General features: G+C 53.1%; 2 protein-coding genes across 3 annotated transcripts; one reads left to right on the forward strand and one right to left on the reverse strand.

Moving 5' to 3' along the window:
* The first annotated feature begins 3 nt into the window (after positions 1 to 3).
* On the forward strand, positions 4 to 11,012 carry SARM1 (sterile alpha and TIR motif containing 1). Of its 2 annotated transcripts, XM_080379859.1 has the most exons (9): positions 4 to 1,383; positions 4,015 to 4,633; positions 4,814 to 5,026; positions 5,149 to 5,240; positions 5,734 to 5,969; positions 6,089 to 6,182; positions 6,637 to 6,826; positions 6,917 to 7,038; positions 7,619 to 11,012. In XM_080379859.1, the coding sequence occupies exons 1-9, from the start codon at positions 923 to 925 to the stop codon at positions 7,746 to 7,748; spliced, it is 2,157 nt and encodes a 718-aa protein (XP_080235985.1). In that variant the 5' UTR covers positions 4 to 922; the 3' UTR covers positions 7,749 to 11,012. The 2 variants fall into 2 exon arrangements, with proteins under 2 accessions (XP_080235985.1, XP_080235986.1); XM_080379860.1 differs by lacking the exons at positions 6,089 to 6,182; positions 6,637 to 6,826; positions 6,917 to 7,038; positions 7,619 to 11,012 and having other exon boundaries at positions 5,130 to 5,871.
* A 129-nt stretch (positions 11,013 to 11,141) lies between these two features.
* On the reverse strand, positions 11,142 to 16,023 carry SLC46A1 (solute carrier family 46 member 1). The gene is given in 6 exon segments (XM_080379908.1): positions 11,142 to 12,494; positions 12,496 to 12,544; positions 13,088 to 13,244; positions 14,279 to 14,362; positions 14,798 to 15,650; positions 15,770 to 16,023. Coding segments are annotated over 6 exon segments (1,452 nt in total). The 5' UTR covers positions 16,004 to 16,023; the 3' UTR covers positions 11,142 to 12,419.
* Positions 16,024 to 16,509: the final 486 nt, after the last annotated feature.

Genomic DNA, 16,509 nt, shown 5'->3' on the forward strand with positions numbered 1-16,509 from the left:
CTGTCTATCCCTGCGTAGTGGATTCAGAGAGGATTAAAAGCGACTCTGTCGCATCAAAACATCAACTTGAATTTAAGTCTCAGTCTGAGCTGGCAACAACCTGGTTTTGAAGCCAAGGATTTAAGCTGCTCCTCCCAACACAGACAAGAAGCATCCAAAGCATTTCTGCCCTGAGCACGTCTGGCCTGGAAAAAAAAGAAAAGAAAAGGGGCCCAGTGAGCCTCCGCTCTTTCTCTTTCTTTTATCATGCAAATCCTGAGCCCACCCAGAAAAGCTGCTCTGAATTTCCACCAGGCAAAGGGAGTTATTTATCCCTCTGCACTGATACCAAATGGGTTCAAAATGCAGTGCCAGGATGGCCACAACCTGACTGTGACCACAGCCACCACCGTGCCTGGCCTTTTACTTCCACCCTGTGCCCCCTTTGCCGGTTGTAGAGCGTCCCAAAGACCTGCTGCAAAAGCAGTGTGGGGGTCCCTGCCTGCCGTGGAGGTGACCACAGGCTCCGCAGCAGCCTGGGCAAGGGTGGGGGACAGATGCGTCACAGGGACACGCTGGGCAGGCAGAGGGCTGTGGAAGGAGGGGTCCAGGGGGATGCCGGAGCATCTGCAGCAAGGATGGAGATGCTGCTGTCCAGAGATGAGCCCCTCCTTGGAAAGGCGGCGCCTGCGCGGGGTGACATCAGCCCCTGAGGACCGGAGATGCTGAGCCTGACTCTGGGAAGGCGGCTCCTGCCACTGCTTCCCGCTCCACATCCCGGCAGGGCAGGGAGGGGAGAGGGAGCTGGCAGCCTGGCCCTTCGGCTGGACCCCTGGCCAGCTCCGTCCCCCCTCCTGTGTCTCCCCTCCAGCCACCTTGGGTCCCCCCAAAGGGCGTGGTGGCCCTCCCAGGGGGCAGGTGACCAAGGATGCTGCGCTAGGAGATGCCGATGGTGCTCACCCTGCTCGTCTCCCTCTATAAACTGTGCCGGTTCTTCGCCATGTCGGGTGCGGAGAGGCTGGTGGTGCCTGAGTGTGTGAGCCAGGCCGGCAGCTGGGCAGGCAGCAGCAGCTCCAGGGAGCACCAGGAGGTTTCCCCCGGGGTGAACATGGATGTGCGGGCAGCCCTGGACCGGATCCTGCCTGCCCTGCACCATGCTATCGCCCGTGCCAAGCAGGCAGCCAGCCCCGCGGAGCTGAGGAGAGCCATCACCGAGGTCTTCCAGCTGGTGGAGGAAGCCTGGGGGATGCCCACGCTGGGGAGGGATGTGGCCAAAGTGCTGTGCGATGTGATCCGCCTGGAGGGGGGCCTGGACCTGCTGCTGAACCTGCTGTACACAGCGGAGCTGGAGACCAAGTGCCAGGCAGGAAAACTCCTGGAGCAGATCCTGGTGGCAGAAAACAGGTGAGTCTGCAAAAAGCCCCCTGCCCTGCCAGGCACAACCCCCCCCCACCGCAGGCTCGCCTGCTGCCCCGAGCACAGCAGGGATTTCCTCCACCCATCCTACCCACACTCCCCAAATTTCCCTGCTCTGGGTGCTCCTGGTGCATCAAACCCCCTGGGCTCCACACCACAGCCCCCCGCAGCCAGCACTTGCACAGAGGGATCCCTGACTTGCTGGTCACACCCTGGTGATAGCACAACCTGCATCCCCAGGGCTGGAGGGAGGAGAACCAGCCCCAGCTCAGGGATGATGGTGAGGATCGGGGTGTCCTCATGAGCCACCCTTAGCTGGGGGCCACCCAGAAAAGACACCCTTCATGGCTGAGCTGGGTCGGTTTGGCTGGCCCAGAGCTTCTGTCCCAAGGACGAGACATGATACCCCCTCAACCATAACTGCAGCAGGAGGAGGAGGACAAAAGCCAGTCCCCAGAGCCTTTCTGTGGCTGACCAGGGTTGGAGTGAGGCCATAAGGAGGGGGCTGCTCAGCCAGCGGCCCTCGGAGCCCCCCCAGCTCATGGCCCCCAGCTCAGAGGCTAGAGATGCATGTGCTGCTCCCCAGGACAGATGAGAAGCTTTGGGCTGGCTCTGACAAAGCATCAGCACAGGCCAGGGGAGAGCGTGTGCGTGCGTGTGTGTACATACAAGCACGGTTACAAGGCTGCATGTGCTCACATAGCACCCAACACATCTAAATGCACAGCAGTTGCTGATGCAGCACCCACACACAGCTCACCCTTCAAACACCGTCAACACCCTCCCGCAAGGTCCCCTGACAGACAAACTCTCTGCTGTGCCCCGTGTCTGGTTCAGCATTCCCTGGCAGCACTGCCCAGCATGCTGGTCCCAGAGAGGAGCCATATACCTGTCACGAGCTGGGTCAGGATCAGGCCCTTCTCTCCTCCACACGGTTCTGCCAGCTCCACTCTCCCTCAGCACGGCCAAGCCCAGCTGGACCCAGACAGGGCTTTGGGCACGCATGGAGGAAGCCTGGACAAACTTCATGGTCAATGTGTCTTGCTGTGGGGTTGTGGATTCACAGCCGGGGCCTTGCTGCACACGCTGGCAGGGAAAAAGAAGCAACAGCTAAATCAGGAAAGTCCATTAGAGAGGAATTAATCCCAGGAAACATCCCTGGCACGGTCTGAGCTCAGCATTTAGCTTCCTGGCAAGAGAAAGCAACTGCTGGAGTCGCTGTCTCTGCTCTAGGAGCAGTTCACAGGCCAAGGTCTCGGGGCAGCTGTAGGCCCCCAGCCCCTTGCTCCCCACAGCCTGACCCACCATCAACCTCTGAGCAATGAAGGGAGGGGTAGGGTCCCCCCCTAGGGTCCCCCACTTGGGTCCAAGCTTCTGGTTTAGCGATCTCTCCCAGCATCCATGCACGGCAGCAGTGGTGCTTAGCCCAGAGCCGGACTGGTCCTGGCTCCATCCCATGGCTGCGGGGAACCAGGGACCTGGCAGGGCTGTGTTTGTCATCCAGCTCAGTGGCCAAGTCTGGGCTTGGAGCCAGTCCCAGGCTGAGGACTGGGGTTTTTTTTTCCAGAGCTCTCCAGAGCATTTGCTGCCAAACCCACCCCAAGGTCAGCATGAGCCGTGTGGGCCACAAGCTTCCCAGAAATGCTCTTCCCGCCTGCCAGCACAGAGAAGCTGATGTGCCTTCACCCCACCATTGCTGGGGGCCAAATGTGCCACTGCCCTTGTGAGCAGCATGGCATGGGACATCTGCACCAGTGCTTGTCCCTTGGGAACAGAGCAGCTCCACCACAGCACCAACCGGGTCATTTCTAAGGCCAGAGATGGAGATGTCCCCTTGCCCCAGGCAAGCTCGTGGGAGGGCAGCCAAGAGTCCATCATTTCCCCCTTTTAGGGCACAGCTCCATTCAGGTGTCACTTTAAGACTATCCTTACAGCACAGGGCTCCCAAAGCCAGCCATGGCTGAGCAGCAGCTGGTGGCCCTCAGCCACCCGCACCCAGGCTCTTGCTGTCCTCTTCTAGGAGTGCGCAGGGCTGAGGAAATAAACAGCTTTCCCCCGAACTGCCTCCACGCTGCCATCCCAGGGCAGGCAGATCCCCATCTCTCACACACCCCAGTGCGCAGTTCTGCGTGGTTGCTCAGCCAGAGGTGAAACCCCTGTCCTGAGCTTGGCACCAATCTGGAGAAAAGCTAGAGGACAGCACTGGTCAGGGACAAAGGAGTTTTCACCCCCAAACACGGAGCAGCTCACACACACCCAGCAGAGCTGACTAAGCAGATCTATTTCTAGGCTGGCATTAGCCTACCCTGCACTGTTAATCACTTCGTACGTTTTACCTCGAGCACAAGAGCCTCTGGCATGGTGGTCCTGGGCTATGTACTCCCTGCCCTGTCCCATCACAAGCTCTTCCATCAGATCGAGACAAGTTCTTCCTGTCACATCTCACTGCATTGCAGCCTGACAGCTTATCTGGCAGCTGTGTCCTACAGGGTAACATCTGGCTGTCAGGGGGCAAACGCCACCAAAGCACGGGGAGGGGTGAGTTCACATGCCAGTCACTGTTCTCATTCCCTGCGTGGCCATCTGCACCTCATCTGCCTGTGCCTCTCCTTCCTGCAGGGATCGGCTCGCTCGCATCGGTCTGGGAGTGATTCTGAACTTAGCCAAGGAGCGAGATGTTCCTCAGCTAGCACAGAGCACCTCCGGTATCCTGGAGCACATGTTCAAACACACTGAGGAGACCTGTTACCAGCTCATCTCGGATGGAGGCCTGGATGCTATCCTCTACTGGTGCCGCTGGACGGACCCCATCGTGCTGCGGCACTGCGCCATGGCTTTGGCCAACTGTGCCATGTACGGAGGGCAGGCCAACCAGCGCCTGATGATCGAGAAGAGGGCGGCGGAGTGGCTTTTCCCACTGGTGTTCTCAAGAGATGATGAACAAATCCGCCTGCACGCATGCCTGGCCATCACGGTGCTGGCCACCAACAAAGAAATCGAGAAGGAGGTGGAGCGCTCGGGGACGCTGGCTCTGGTGGAGCCGTTCATCGCCTCGCTGGATCCAGAGCAGTTTGCCTGTGAGATGTTGGGGAGCAGCGACAACAGCCAGGGGAGGACGGCAGACGACCTGCAGCGGCTGGTACCCTTGCTGGACAGCTCGCGGCTGGAAGCACAGTGCATCGCTGCCTTCTACCTCTGCATGGAGGCTGCCATCAAAACCAGGCAGAAGCAAACAAAGGTAAAGGGTAGGTTGGCCTGAAGGAAGGAGATGCAAAAGGGAAGGGTTGCCACGACTGCATCTTGGTGTCTTTTGCTCCCCTGGGAGCTCACCACGTGCCCTGGTCCTCAGCTGGCCCAGCACAGGTTGTGGGGAGGAGGAGGGAAAGCAGAGTGATGTCTCTTCCCTTTGTGTCCCCAGATTTTCAGTGAAATTGGAGCTACGCAGAGCCTGAAGAGGGTGGTGTGCTACTCCACCAGCAGCACCACCTCCTCCCTGGCCAAAAAGGTGCTGCGCATGATAGGGGAGGAGGTTCCTCGGCGCATCCTGCCCACAGTTCCCAACTGGAAGCCCTGCGAGGTGCAGACATGGCTGCAGCAGATCGGATTCAACAAATACTGCCAGAGCTTCCTGGTAGGACTGTGGGCTGGAGGAGGGACACCTGGATGGGCCCCCTTTTGCCCAGTCTTGCAGCAGAGGTGTAAACATCTCACAGTTTTTCCTGGGACCTTTCCAGCCTGGATTTCTCTTGGCAGGACCACCAAGTGGATGGGGACATCCTCCTGAGGCTGACAGAGCAGGAGCTGCAGGAGGATTTGGGGATGGACTCCAGCATCACTCGGAAAAGGTAGGATCGCCACTGGGGCATGCTGGCCTCTCTCATGGTCATCACCACAATGGCAGAACCAGGGAAAAGGTCTGTACCTTCCCCTTCTTGCAAAGACAAGAACGGAGCAAAACCTGGACTGCCAGGGCTTTTCCAGCAGTCCCAGAGGGATTCCTGCAACGGGACCAATGCATGGGAGAGGTGTGGGATGGGGAGAGATCACCTGTAGCACAAGGGAGGTGGAATCCTGCAAGCTACTCAGAAAGACAGGAACCTACCCAAGCTTCTCTTCCTTGGCTGAGCTCCTCATACCCCTGCGTCCTGAGGACCAACGCTCCTGCAGTCACGCAGCTGTTCTTCTCTTCTTCTATCCCTTTAGCTCACCCTTCACCACAGCATGTAGCTGCATTCTCTCCTGTGCAGTTAAGAGATGCGGTACCAAATGTCTCTAGGTCCTGCCTGGTCCAGCAGCCTTTCCTCCTCCGCTCCACCCTTTCATTTGTTTCTCTGCCAGGTTTTTCCGGGAGCTGACAGAGCTGAAGACCTTCGCAAACTATTCCACCTGTGACCGAAGCAACCTGGCCGACTGGCTGGGCGGCATCGACCCCAAGTTTCGTCAGTACACCTACAACCTGCTGACGTGCGGCATCAACCGCAACTTCTTGCACCGGGTGACGGAGCAGCAGCTGCAGGAGGACTGCCACATCAACACGGGTTTCCACCGTGTCCGCATCCTCACTGCTGCAAGGGGTGTGGGTCCTGCTGCTGCACGCTGCACCGGAGCAAGCGGGTGGGGGCGAGTGGCCGAGGGTTGTTTGGGATGAGCTGTTGGGTATTTTTAACTTTTAGTTGCTGTTTGCTCTGCCTAGAAACACTTCACTCCCCTATAACGCTGCAAACTGCATCCAACGGGACTGATGTTTTTATCAGCTACCGGAGGAGCACCGGGTCACAGCTGGCCAGGTGAGTCCTGCAGGCAATGATACGGCAGCTGGGCTGAAGGCCAGAGCGAAGCTGGTGATCAGCTGTGGGAAGAGCATGGAGCTAGGAGGAGGGAGAGGCTGCCAAAAGCTGCAGTGCAAATGGGGACAGCATGTGCCATAAGCTGTACGGTGGACAGGCTAATTCCCAGTCCTGTCACTGCCACCCTCTCCCTCTTTGACACTGTCTTACCCTTTTCTCACGCTGTGCTCGTCAGGCTGTAGGGGATCACAGCAGGGAGCTAATGTTGGGCTCCCCGTGTTTTTGGCATGGGTGCAGACACCCGTACGCAGGCTGGGCGGGCGGCTGGCATCCCAAGGACCGTGTCATTCTCTGTTCGCTGCTCCTCATGTCTTGGCCGATGTGGTGGGAGAGCATGTGAAAGCCAGGTGCTGGCAGTAGCTCTCCTCACAGTGCTGTTCCCTCTTGCCACCAGCCTGCTGAAGGTCCACCTGCAGCTGCACGGCTTCAGCGTGTTCATCGATGTGGAGAAGCTGGAGGCAGGGAAGTTTGAGGACAAGCTGATCCAAAGTGTCATGAGTGCCCGCAATTTTGTGCTGGTCCTCTCACCGAACGCACTGGATAAATGCATGGGAGACCCCGAGTGCAAGGATTGGGTGCACAAGGTAGGAGATACCATCGGGTGGGAGCGTGGTGGATGTTGGAGCAGGATGGGGCTGGTGATGGGCTGACATAGCCTGAGCATGTTCCTGCAGGAGATTGTGACAGCCCTGAACTCTGGAAAGAACATTGTACCCGTTACAGACCATTTTGAGTGGCCGGACCCAGAAACACTTCCCAAGGACATGAGGGCCGTCCTGAAATTTAATGGTATAAAGTAAGTAAAAGGAACATGTGCCACGGGGTTCCTTGGCACCTGGAGAAAATGGCTTGCATAAGCAGTAGCAAAGGGCATGAGGAAATTGGGAAAAACAGATGAGGGAAGCAGAACAGGCTAAAGGGGAGGTGAGTCACTTCAGGTATTCCAGAGCATGAGGTGGGCAAAGGTCTCCAGCACAACCCTTCTGCTGTCTTTGTGCTTGGGGCTCCCCTGGGTAACAGAATTGCCCACCCCATCGCGGCTGGCAGAACGCCCACCCTTGTGCCCCCAGCCCTCTGGGCAGGAGTGATGCTGCCAGGATTCACAGCTCAGCTGGGTTCCTCTCACCTCCTGCTTCCCCTCCAGCACCCCGGGCTGGCAGCCCAACCTGCTCGTAGCCCTCCAGTCTGGCAGGGCACACAGGAGGGGGCTTTCCTGCAGCATCCAGTGTCCCTCGATTTTCCATGGGGAAAAGGAAAGCTCCTAGAGAGCTGGAGTGGAGGACGGGGGTCTCTGGCTCCTGCCCCAGATGAACTGAGCTACTCTGTGGCATCTTGCAAAATGGAAAAATTAAATCAAATTTTCCCCTTCAATACAGGTGGTCCCACGAGTACCAGGAGGCCACAATTGACAAAATCATCCGCTTTCTCCAGGGCCGCTCCTCCCGGGACTCGTCAGCTGGGTCGGAGAATGGCCTGGACTGCTTGCCCTCCCTGGGGCAGACCTAGAGCCAGCACAGCTGCCTCATCCCCTCCACAGACTGCCCAGGTTACCCCTTTTTATGTGGGGCCAAATTTCTCCCTCTAGATTTTTCCCCATCTTAGTACCCTGGCTTGAGACAAGGCCGGTGGATCATCAACCCCCACCTTCACCCTCCAAATGCAGTACTCACTTACACGGTGCCTGGTGAGCTAGGGTGGACTCTGGCGTGGACAAATCATCTTCCACGTCCTCCCATGGGGTGGCAGGACGTGCAGGCCATGCCTCCCACGATGCAGGGGGTGCGAGGGAGACCAATGCTGTTCAGGACCCCTGCCAATGGCTGCAGCATCCCCCAGAAGCATGTCCGAAGAGAAGGGATCTTCTGAGGATGGAAAACAGGGGAATTGGTGAGGGATACATAGCAAGAGGACACATGAGAGAGAAGAGCAGTTGAGAAGGAACAGTCCATAAGCACGATACGGCCTCTGCCGTGTGCCACAGGAGTATCATTGTGGTCAGAAGCTGAGAGCAGGAAAGGGCAAATAAAAGCAAAGCCCTAACAAAATCCCCATGTCTGGGAAAGATAACACACAGAGGCCTTCTAAACTGCTCAGCAGAAGCTTTCTCTTTCCCAGTAATGTCCCTTTATCACAGGAGCTCGCTTCCTCCCTGAGGGCCTTTCACCTCCTAATGCTGCAAAACCAATTTGTGCTCTTAACTCTGGCGATGGAAGTTTGGGGTTAGATCACATGACGTTTCCGCAGGATCTTTGCAAAAAGTGCTTTTAAAGCAACCCCCTTCCCTCCATCTGATGTCTCAGCTTTACCACTTCATCAGGTCTGTACTTATAGGGCATAGAAGCTGGATTGTGACTCTGGAAAACATGTATCCATGCAGATACAGAAGATGCTAATTGCTGCACTGTACTTGTGGAGTTATTATACACAGGCTGTATTTCATTCTGGTGTTGGTGCTCCGCAGCAGACGTCCCAAGGTCTGTTCCTTCAAAAACGAGCTGGTGTATCTCTTTGCTGACTACCACTCACCGCCGACAGCCCTGGCTAAGCTCCTCAGGCTCAGGGTTGTCCCTACTCTCTGCTGGATGCAATACCAAGTCGCATCAGCTTCTTTCTACCCACCTCTTCTCAACACCCACCAGGTCTTTTTGCAGCTACTCACCTTGAAGTATCAGAAAAGAGCGAAGTCGATGCAATGGGCAGGTGGATGCTTCTAGGTGTGAGCACCGGCTGGGAGCATGGCTGGCAAACACTGCAGGTGAGGAACCACGGTCACCCCGACACACCTCCCCTGAATTCTGCACTCCCAGCCCTGTTCTGCTTCTCACACCTGCCTGGAGGGTGAGCAGGCTCTCAACAACAGCAGCAATCGCAGCTCCTACCTGAGTTTGTCTTTTTTGATGCAGAACAAAGTGAGTAATGCAGAAAGACATCCTTGTTCAGAGCACAGACGGGAGAGAAAGCAAGCCATGCCCAGGGAACACCAGCCTGCCCTGACGCTCGGCAGACCAGGCTGGTGCACCACCCTGCAAAAGAAGCAAGCTCCTCCGCCTGTCCCCTGCTCAAGACAACTCAACTCCTTCAGGAGGTAATGAGGACTCTCAGTCAACTTGTCCTTCTCCTGGCTCTCCCCGAAGCCTTGCTGCCTGCCTTAACTGGCAGGAACACAAACGCATTTACTTTTGGCTTAGATCCATGAACATTTGAGGGGGGGCCGAAGGGGGGGGGGGGGGAAGTTAAATTCTGGTGCTTAATCACAGCTTTATGGATAGTTCTTATCATCTCATTGTTAATGGCATCTTTGCTCTCCAGTGAAAGGTTAGTAGCTATAGCTGCCCCGCTTTCATCAGAAATAGAACCTATCTAATCTCCAGATTAAATACAAGGAAGCCAGCAGATGAGCCCAAAGGTGAAACCACCAAACGATAAAAGCTACTTGTGAGCTACTTCAGGGAGCCTTGAGTAACTGATTGAATGTCAAGGGCTCCATGGCCACTGAAGGAGTCCCACACAAACAGTCCTCAGGATTTTTCTCCCTACAATAACACACAGTAAGATTATTGTGTCTTGTTTCCTAGGAGCGCCCTAGCAATTAACCTGCTCACCCACCATTCAATGTAGAGATTTACTTGTTCTCTATAGGTTAGGTATCTCACGTGCAACGAGATCCCATCTCATACTCCAGCTGCCCAGACCGTGACTCCTCCTGTTTCCCCACCATTCAGTTATCTTCACCTTAATGAACTCACCCTGCTCTTGGCAAAACATCCCATACCCGGCCCCCTCCAGTTGGAGCAGAGTCTCAAGAAAATTAATTCTGTTCTCACCCTTCCTTATTCCTTCGCTATGTCATGTAAGAAAGCATTTAAAGTTGTTCTATCAGACATTATTAATAAATCTGGTTTATACTTTAAATCCCCACCTCTTTTCTGTTTGCGTCACATGCTTCTCTCCCTGCAGCCTTCTCACACTTGCTCTCTCTTGCTGTCATGCTTTCTCATCCTCTGAAGGGACAGCATAGCTGACATTCTCCAGGCACCATTCTCTGTGCAGACCCATATTCACGCTCATCTCTGCATGGACTGATGTAGCTCCCTGCATCCCCAGGGACCCTACCTGCTGCCCACAGCCACAAGGCATGGATCGTATATGTGCTTCATGGTTGCAGTTCTTGGAGGCCAGCCTAGAAAAACTTTGTTATAATTTTTTAATAGAGCATAATAGTTCCTATTGAATTTCTCCTTTGCAAGCACACTGCACAAACAGGAAAGCAGAGCCAGTACATGCATTTCACTTCACTGCACAACACTGAGCAGCTGCTAGCATTGGCGTTTGTGGAGTCTGTTGGTAGAGAAGATTTACTTCACAATCAGTTCAGCTACAAATATCTAATGCGACACTCACAGCATGCCCTGTTCCTCAGGGAGGCTAATTCTGGGGTAAGCCCGTCAATCAGTCATCTAACTCCTGCTTATGTCCACTGGTGTAACTACATGGATCAAGTGGCATAACACCAAGTTCTTAAAGCTTCCCTACTTCTTCACCTCCTGCTTCTCCCCTACTTTTATCACAAATTCCTAATGAAGAGGGAACAAAGCTGAATGCAAGCATTTTACCTTTACTGCATACTGAAGGACAGGTTACAGACCAGGCACTCCTGCAAGCTTTACTCTGGTGTTTGGGAAAAGCAAGCTTTGGTTGCTTGCAAATGCCAAACCCGCATTTTTCCTGACTCGGGACTCTCACACGCTCATTTTCCACCAGGCAGATAACTTCCCGCTGCTGCTTTACTGCAATCTTCAATAAAGGAAGAAGCATGAAAATAATGGAGAGAAGCACAGAATGAGGCAAGGGAAAATTACATCAACAGCTGTACAAGAAAAGCTATCTTTTAACCAACCATAAAAGAGAATGGAGGGTTTATTCATTCTGAAAGTAACATGTCTGCTAAACAATTTCACAGTAAAGACATTATTGCATGCATCTGAACAGTATGTGCAACACAGTGTACACAGACTGCTGGTTTATGACAGTTTGAAGAAAATAGGATTGAGGCAATACAGTTAATGCTTTGAAAAGAACAATTATGAGTACCAGGAACATGGGGTTTGCTTGCTGGCATAAACACAGCCTGAGAAGGGCAGCAGAACTGAGGTCACTGACACAAATTTATGCCCCATAAAACAAAAAAATTTACCTCCAAAGACACTGGTCCTGTTCCCCACAGCAGCTCATCGCAACAGCACTGTGTATCGATGAGGAAGGACTGCTTCTGGCTCTGCCATATGCAGAGCAGTGTTTAGGGCACACTTATGAAAGCTGGGGTGGGGCCTCAAATTTGTAGTGTAAAGGTCTTCAGTTAGGGGGGCCCAATTTTGTCAATTTTAGCCTTAACTTCATCAGTTTCGGCCACTGTCAATTAAGGCACCTACTTGCACAGTAGTATTCTCAGGTGAACTATTAGTTCTCAAAAAGACCTTTGAAATCCTGGCTGAGCCGCAGACAGACAGGCAGGACATGCCACTGGCACTCCTAACTACAAGCACTTCATGCATTAGATTCTCTCCCTAAGCCAACTCCAACTTGCGAAGCTAAAGTTAGTTTAGTCAGTAAGGAGAGCAGTAGCACTCCTGTGGTACACCAACCATCAGAAGGATTTCTGCGGGAGCCTAGTCTGGCACATGACATTTGTGTGACTTTTATTGCCAACACGCTGATTTGGAGCCCAGACCTTACTTCTCAGCAGCGTGCTGTTGGGTACCTCTGCTTCAGTCTCACTCTGCAGGCTTTGCTCTGGGCCTCACCACACCAACAGCTCATCTACTGCACACTGTAGTACTCACAGGGGAAGATGTTTGGCAATTAAACCAGAATTCAGTCCTCTCTCACCACTAAAAGCATGCCACAGAACCTTCCCCCCCCACCAACCCCCAAACCACTAAACAGCCTTGCAAATGGCCAATAATAGCTTTTACTCTTGATTGCCTTTTGGGTCTCTTGTGTTTTCTCTGACAAATGAGCCAACACAATGGTGAGAAGGCATTCATATCTGCAAATCAAGTTCCTACTGGTAGTTAGAGCCACAATTTCCAACTATTTGGCATTTAAGAATTAGTAAGGACAAGCAGGGTGTCCATCCCACGGTAATCTGTCCTTCAACAGAAGAATAAAGTGCAGTCTTCAGATGGACACGGCTGAGCTGGCCAATTCCTTGTTGCTAAGTTGCTGCTCAGCCATCTGCAGGGGACAGGGAAGCATCTGAGAAGTGACTGTAGTCATGGTTTGAGTCCCAGATTTCTATCCACCTAAGAAAGAAAGAACAGTCAGCCTAAGAAGGCACACATCGCTGAATGAAGTGAGTTTTAAAAGTTTCAAAGGAACAGAACAAAATGACCCTGCCAGGAGCTGTTGCACTTCTGCTGCAAATCCCAACACATTCCCCCTCCCAGGACTTATGAGGGGATTTGTTTTCTATCACGACACAGCTTTTGCTCTAGTTATTAAAGAAATGACAGGAAGAGAGACTGCTAAGAGAGCTGCATCTCTTCCATAAAGAAGGACTTTCAAATTCAGTTCCAGATTTTGGATTCCACTCTGAGGTTGAAGTGAGACCCTGAAGCACTTTGAATATCAGCAGCTACGTTGCTTGGGCTGCAGGTTTATCTCTATGATTCAGATGCCAGAAGAACTGGATCTGCACCTCTGCTTACTGGGGCACTACACACCCTCTCACAAGTGTAACTGAAAATATGCTTTAAAAAACTGTGAGCCTAAGTAGAGTAAATAGTATTTTTCATGTTACACTTCCCAGGTCCTATGGCAAAGTTTAGAGGTTTGAAGTAAATTACCCAAGAATAGCTGCCGGAATAAGGAGGATTACAGCCCCGAAGAGAAATGGGAATCCCCTCATGAAGTGCAAGCTGGCAGGGTAGAGAGAGTTGAACACTCCTGTAGCCACAAGTGAACACAGCCCTTCCACACAGGCAACAGAAGCAAAGAGAGCACCTGGAAAAGATATGAGAGGTTAACGGTGAGACAGCCCTGCCTGCAAACATCTTTTAATGTGTTACCTTCAGTGGGATTCTGTGAATCTTCCCATCAGAAACCTGGTGTCTGATTATCAGTGTGGTAAGCAGAGCTGGGAGCAGAAATCAGGCACACCGTGCCAGCTTGGAAGGCCAAACTCGTCAACCCCAGCTCCTCTGTAGCTGGGACCACTTCACTGACCTCCAGAACATGTATCACCAAAGCTGACCAGGGATATTCTGTATCAGCTGGATTGTATATGCTTTAGACAGGGCCACATAGATCTCTTTACAGCCAAGCACATCTTATCATTTGTTAAACATTAAGTACAGCAGAAAACTGCACTTTATAGATTTTAGCATCATAAATCTGGTGTCAAGTATGTGCCACCTTCATTCTTATATGAGAAACACAAACTGTGCAAAGTCACCTTTTGATCTCTCACATCTTGTTTCCCTCCTCTCCCCTGTGTGCCTGCAGAAGCATTCCTATGCAGCATTTAGCAGCAAGTGCAAGCTTTCCAGACAAATTACTGGAAGAAAGGCAAATATGCTCCTCCTACAGGTTATCCAAGATCTTTCAGCATGGTCAATGATATAACCCTCTAACAACACTGGGTTTCTTCCCACTGTTACTGATCTACAGGAAAAAAAAAGTTATGATCAGGGAAATTACTATCTTCTGCTTGTTATATAATTAATTTTAACTCTTACTCCTTGTAAAAGATTTGGAAACAAACAGGTGGATGAATGAACTATTCCTGACCTTGAATGTAATACTTTTCATTTTGCTTTTCTTCTCTTGTCCTCACCTTGAAAACGTAGCAAGTCTAAATCAACAAAGACAATTATTCTGAAAAAATAAAATGTTACCCTGGGCCTATGGGTAAATGCAGGTGCACAGGAGCCCAAATGAGCCAGGCAAATCCTAACCTCCCAAAGCAGTTTGGTTTCAATGTACCAAGAAGACAAGTGTTTCAGGGCCTTGCTTAAGCATACTGCCTAACTCCTTACCCTGTTCCGTCTCACTGACCAGCTTGGAGAGCTTGGCTCTGATGACTGGAGTGGCTGCCATTGAAAGGAACAGAATCCCATAACCTGTGAGCAAGATAAAGCACATTAGGGAAAGCTCAGCTGAAGAATCAAGTCTCCAAAGCAAGATAAACCACATTAGGGAAAGCTCAGCTGAAGAATCAAGTCTCCAAAGACAATCCCAGAAATCTGCAGCTCCAGGCAGTTTCTCCCTGCTATATTTAGTCTCGATTCACCCTCCTGCATCTCATAATGCACTTCAGTCTGTGTCTGCAGTGTAATACAGCTTCTGGGAAACCTAATATTCTAGGAACTGTATGGCTACACTTTCAGCTTCAGCATTTGGCCAACTTTACAGTTAGCAAGCCACTGTTTTATTGGTACATGGGTTGAAATGGAGGCAGAACTTCCTCCATGTGCTTGAACTCCCAGAAGTACACTGGCCTCCCACATTTACTGGCTAAGAGCCTGAGATACAGGGATTTAAGAATTCAACATCACCTGTAAACATCAGTGATGTTGTAGTAGCAAGAGAAATCACAACCAGTCCAGAAATGTTGGAGATCAATCCTATCTCTGCCACCCAGGTGTCTTCAAGGCAGAGCTGCAGCAGCCACAGCCCTCCCAGGCTGCTCAGATAAGTCAGGTAACTGGTGGCTGAGCCATACCCAATGAGGTCTGCAGCCCAGCAGAGAGGGGAGCCAAGCTCGTACAAAACAAAGAGGTCCTTGGTTCCAAAATGTACTGTGACAAGAAGAAAGAAAGCCAGGGAGTAAAGAGCGAGCTTCCGCTTGGAGCTCAGGTGTTCTGGGGCTGTGTACAGCCTGTAGACAGCCTTGTAATGCTGGAGCGTGAACAGCTTGGCTGGTTTCTGCTGCTTCACTGATTCCTGAAGACAGAAAGCAGCGTAGAGAGTGGCAGCAAGACTGACAGCAAGCACGAGCCAAAAGGGGTTGATGTACCCCTGAGCCTTGCGCCACTGGCCGCCACCAATGCTGGCCAGCATGCCCGCGATGCCGAGGCATGCCTCGAGGATGGCGATGCGAAATGTACGTGTGCGTTTGTCGCTGGTGTCAGCCACGTAGGCAAAGCAGCTGGCCAGGATCAGGTTGTAGTCTCCCATGAGACCACTCAAAACACGTCCAAGGAGAAAATAGGCAACATGCAGCTGCAGGTACATGACGAGCAGATAGATGGCTGCTTGCATGGCCATACCCGCTGCCGGCAGGATGAGAGCCGGACGGCGGCCTATGCTGTCACTCCATGGTCCAAAGAGAGTCACGGAGAAGAGACCAACGAAGAAGCCTCCCAGGTTGATGTAGAGGTTCCAGTGGGAGACCAGCGCTTCCACCTCCTGCAAGAGAAACAGGTTCCTGAGGCGCTGGGCCAGCAGCACGTAGCACCACGCCGGAGCTGCCGGGGAGGTGCCAGCACCCGTGTCCCATCCCGACCCATCCCGTCCCACTCTCCCACCTGCCGCAGGGGCTCGGTGGCCGCGCTGCCGTTCCCGCAGCCGGCGGGGCTCGTGGCGTTGGGGCCGCTGTAGCCGTGCTCGGCCCCCAGCCTGTCCCAGAGGTACTGGGTGGCGAGCGGGCCCTGCAGCCCGAGGGCCAGGGTGGCCAGGAAGAGGAGCGGCTCGGCGGCGGGCAGCGGCGGGCAGCGGCGGGCGGGCGGCGGGGCGGCGGCGGCGGACGGCGGGGCGGCCATGGTGGCGGACGGGCGGCACGGCGCGGCACGGCGCGGCACGCACAGGACGGGCTGCCCCGGCTCCGCCCCGAGCAACCGGGGGGGGCTGCGGCGGCGGGGGCGCTTCCTGCTGCCACGGGGGAAGGGACCACGTTAGGTACCGGTGAGACCGGGCGGCAACGCATGCTCCGGCAGCGTTTCAGCCCCGGCTGTGGTATTTATTGATGGCTGAAGAAGTTTAAACCTAAAACCTGGTGGTTTTTTATTATTTTTTTTTCCTATCTCCAAACAAAAGGAAATTTGCAATCGACGTTTTCAATGCACTAAGATCTGAGAAATGTTCTAGCAACGTGTGCTCACAGCTATTCCTTCCCGTTAGAAAATACTCCTTTTTTTCTAAAGGACAAGATAACTTAGAAACTGTAACATGCAAGAGGTTTTGGCTGTGCTGGCAGGTTTCCCATTAGGTTTGGTCTGCCTGGAAGAGCAGCTCCATAAGCAAAGACCAAGCTGTTCCTTAAATTCCA

This window comes from Falco punctatus (genome assembly GCF_963210335.1).
Source record: "Falco punctatus genome assembly, chromosome: 1".
NCBI lineage: Eukaryota > Metazoa > Chordata > Aves > Falconiformes > Falconidae > Falco > Falco punctatus.

What these genes read in the sequence shown, in the direction of transcription:
- SARM1 (XM_080379859.1), top strand. Translation starts at nt 923, where the DNA reads ATGCCGATGGTGCTCACCCTGCTCGTCTCCCTCTATAAACTGTGCCGG. An exon ending in AATACTGCCAGAGCTTCCTG is followed by an intron (nt 5,027 to 5,148) that starts GTAGGACTGTGG and finishes TTCTCTTGGCAG; the next exon opens with GACCACCAAGTGGATGGGGA. An exon ending in GCAAGGATTGGGTGCACAAG is followed by an intron (nt 6,827 to 6,916) that starts GTAGGAGATACC and finishes ATGTTCCTGCAG; the next exon opens with GAGATTGTGACAGCCCTGAA.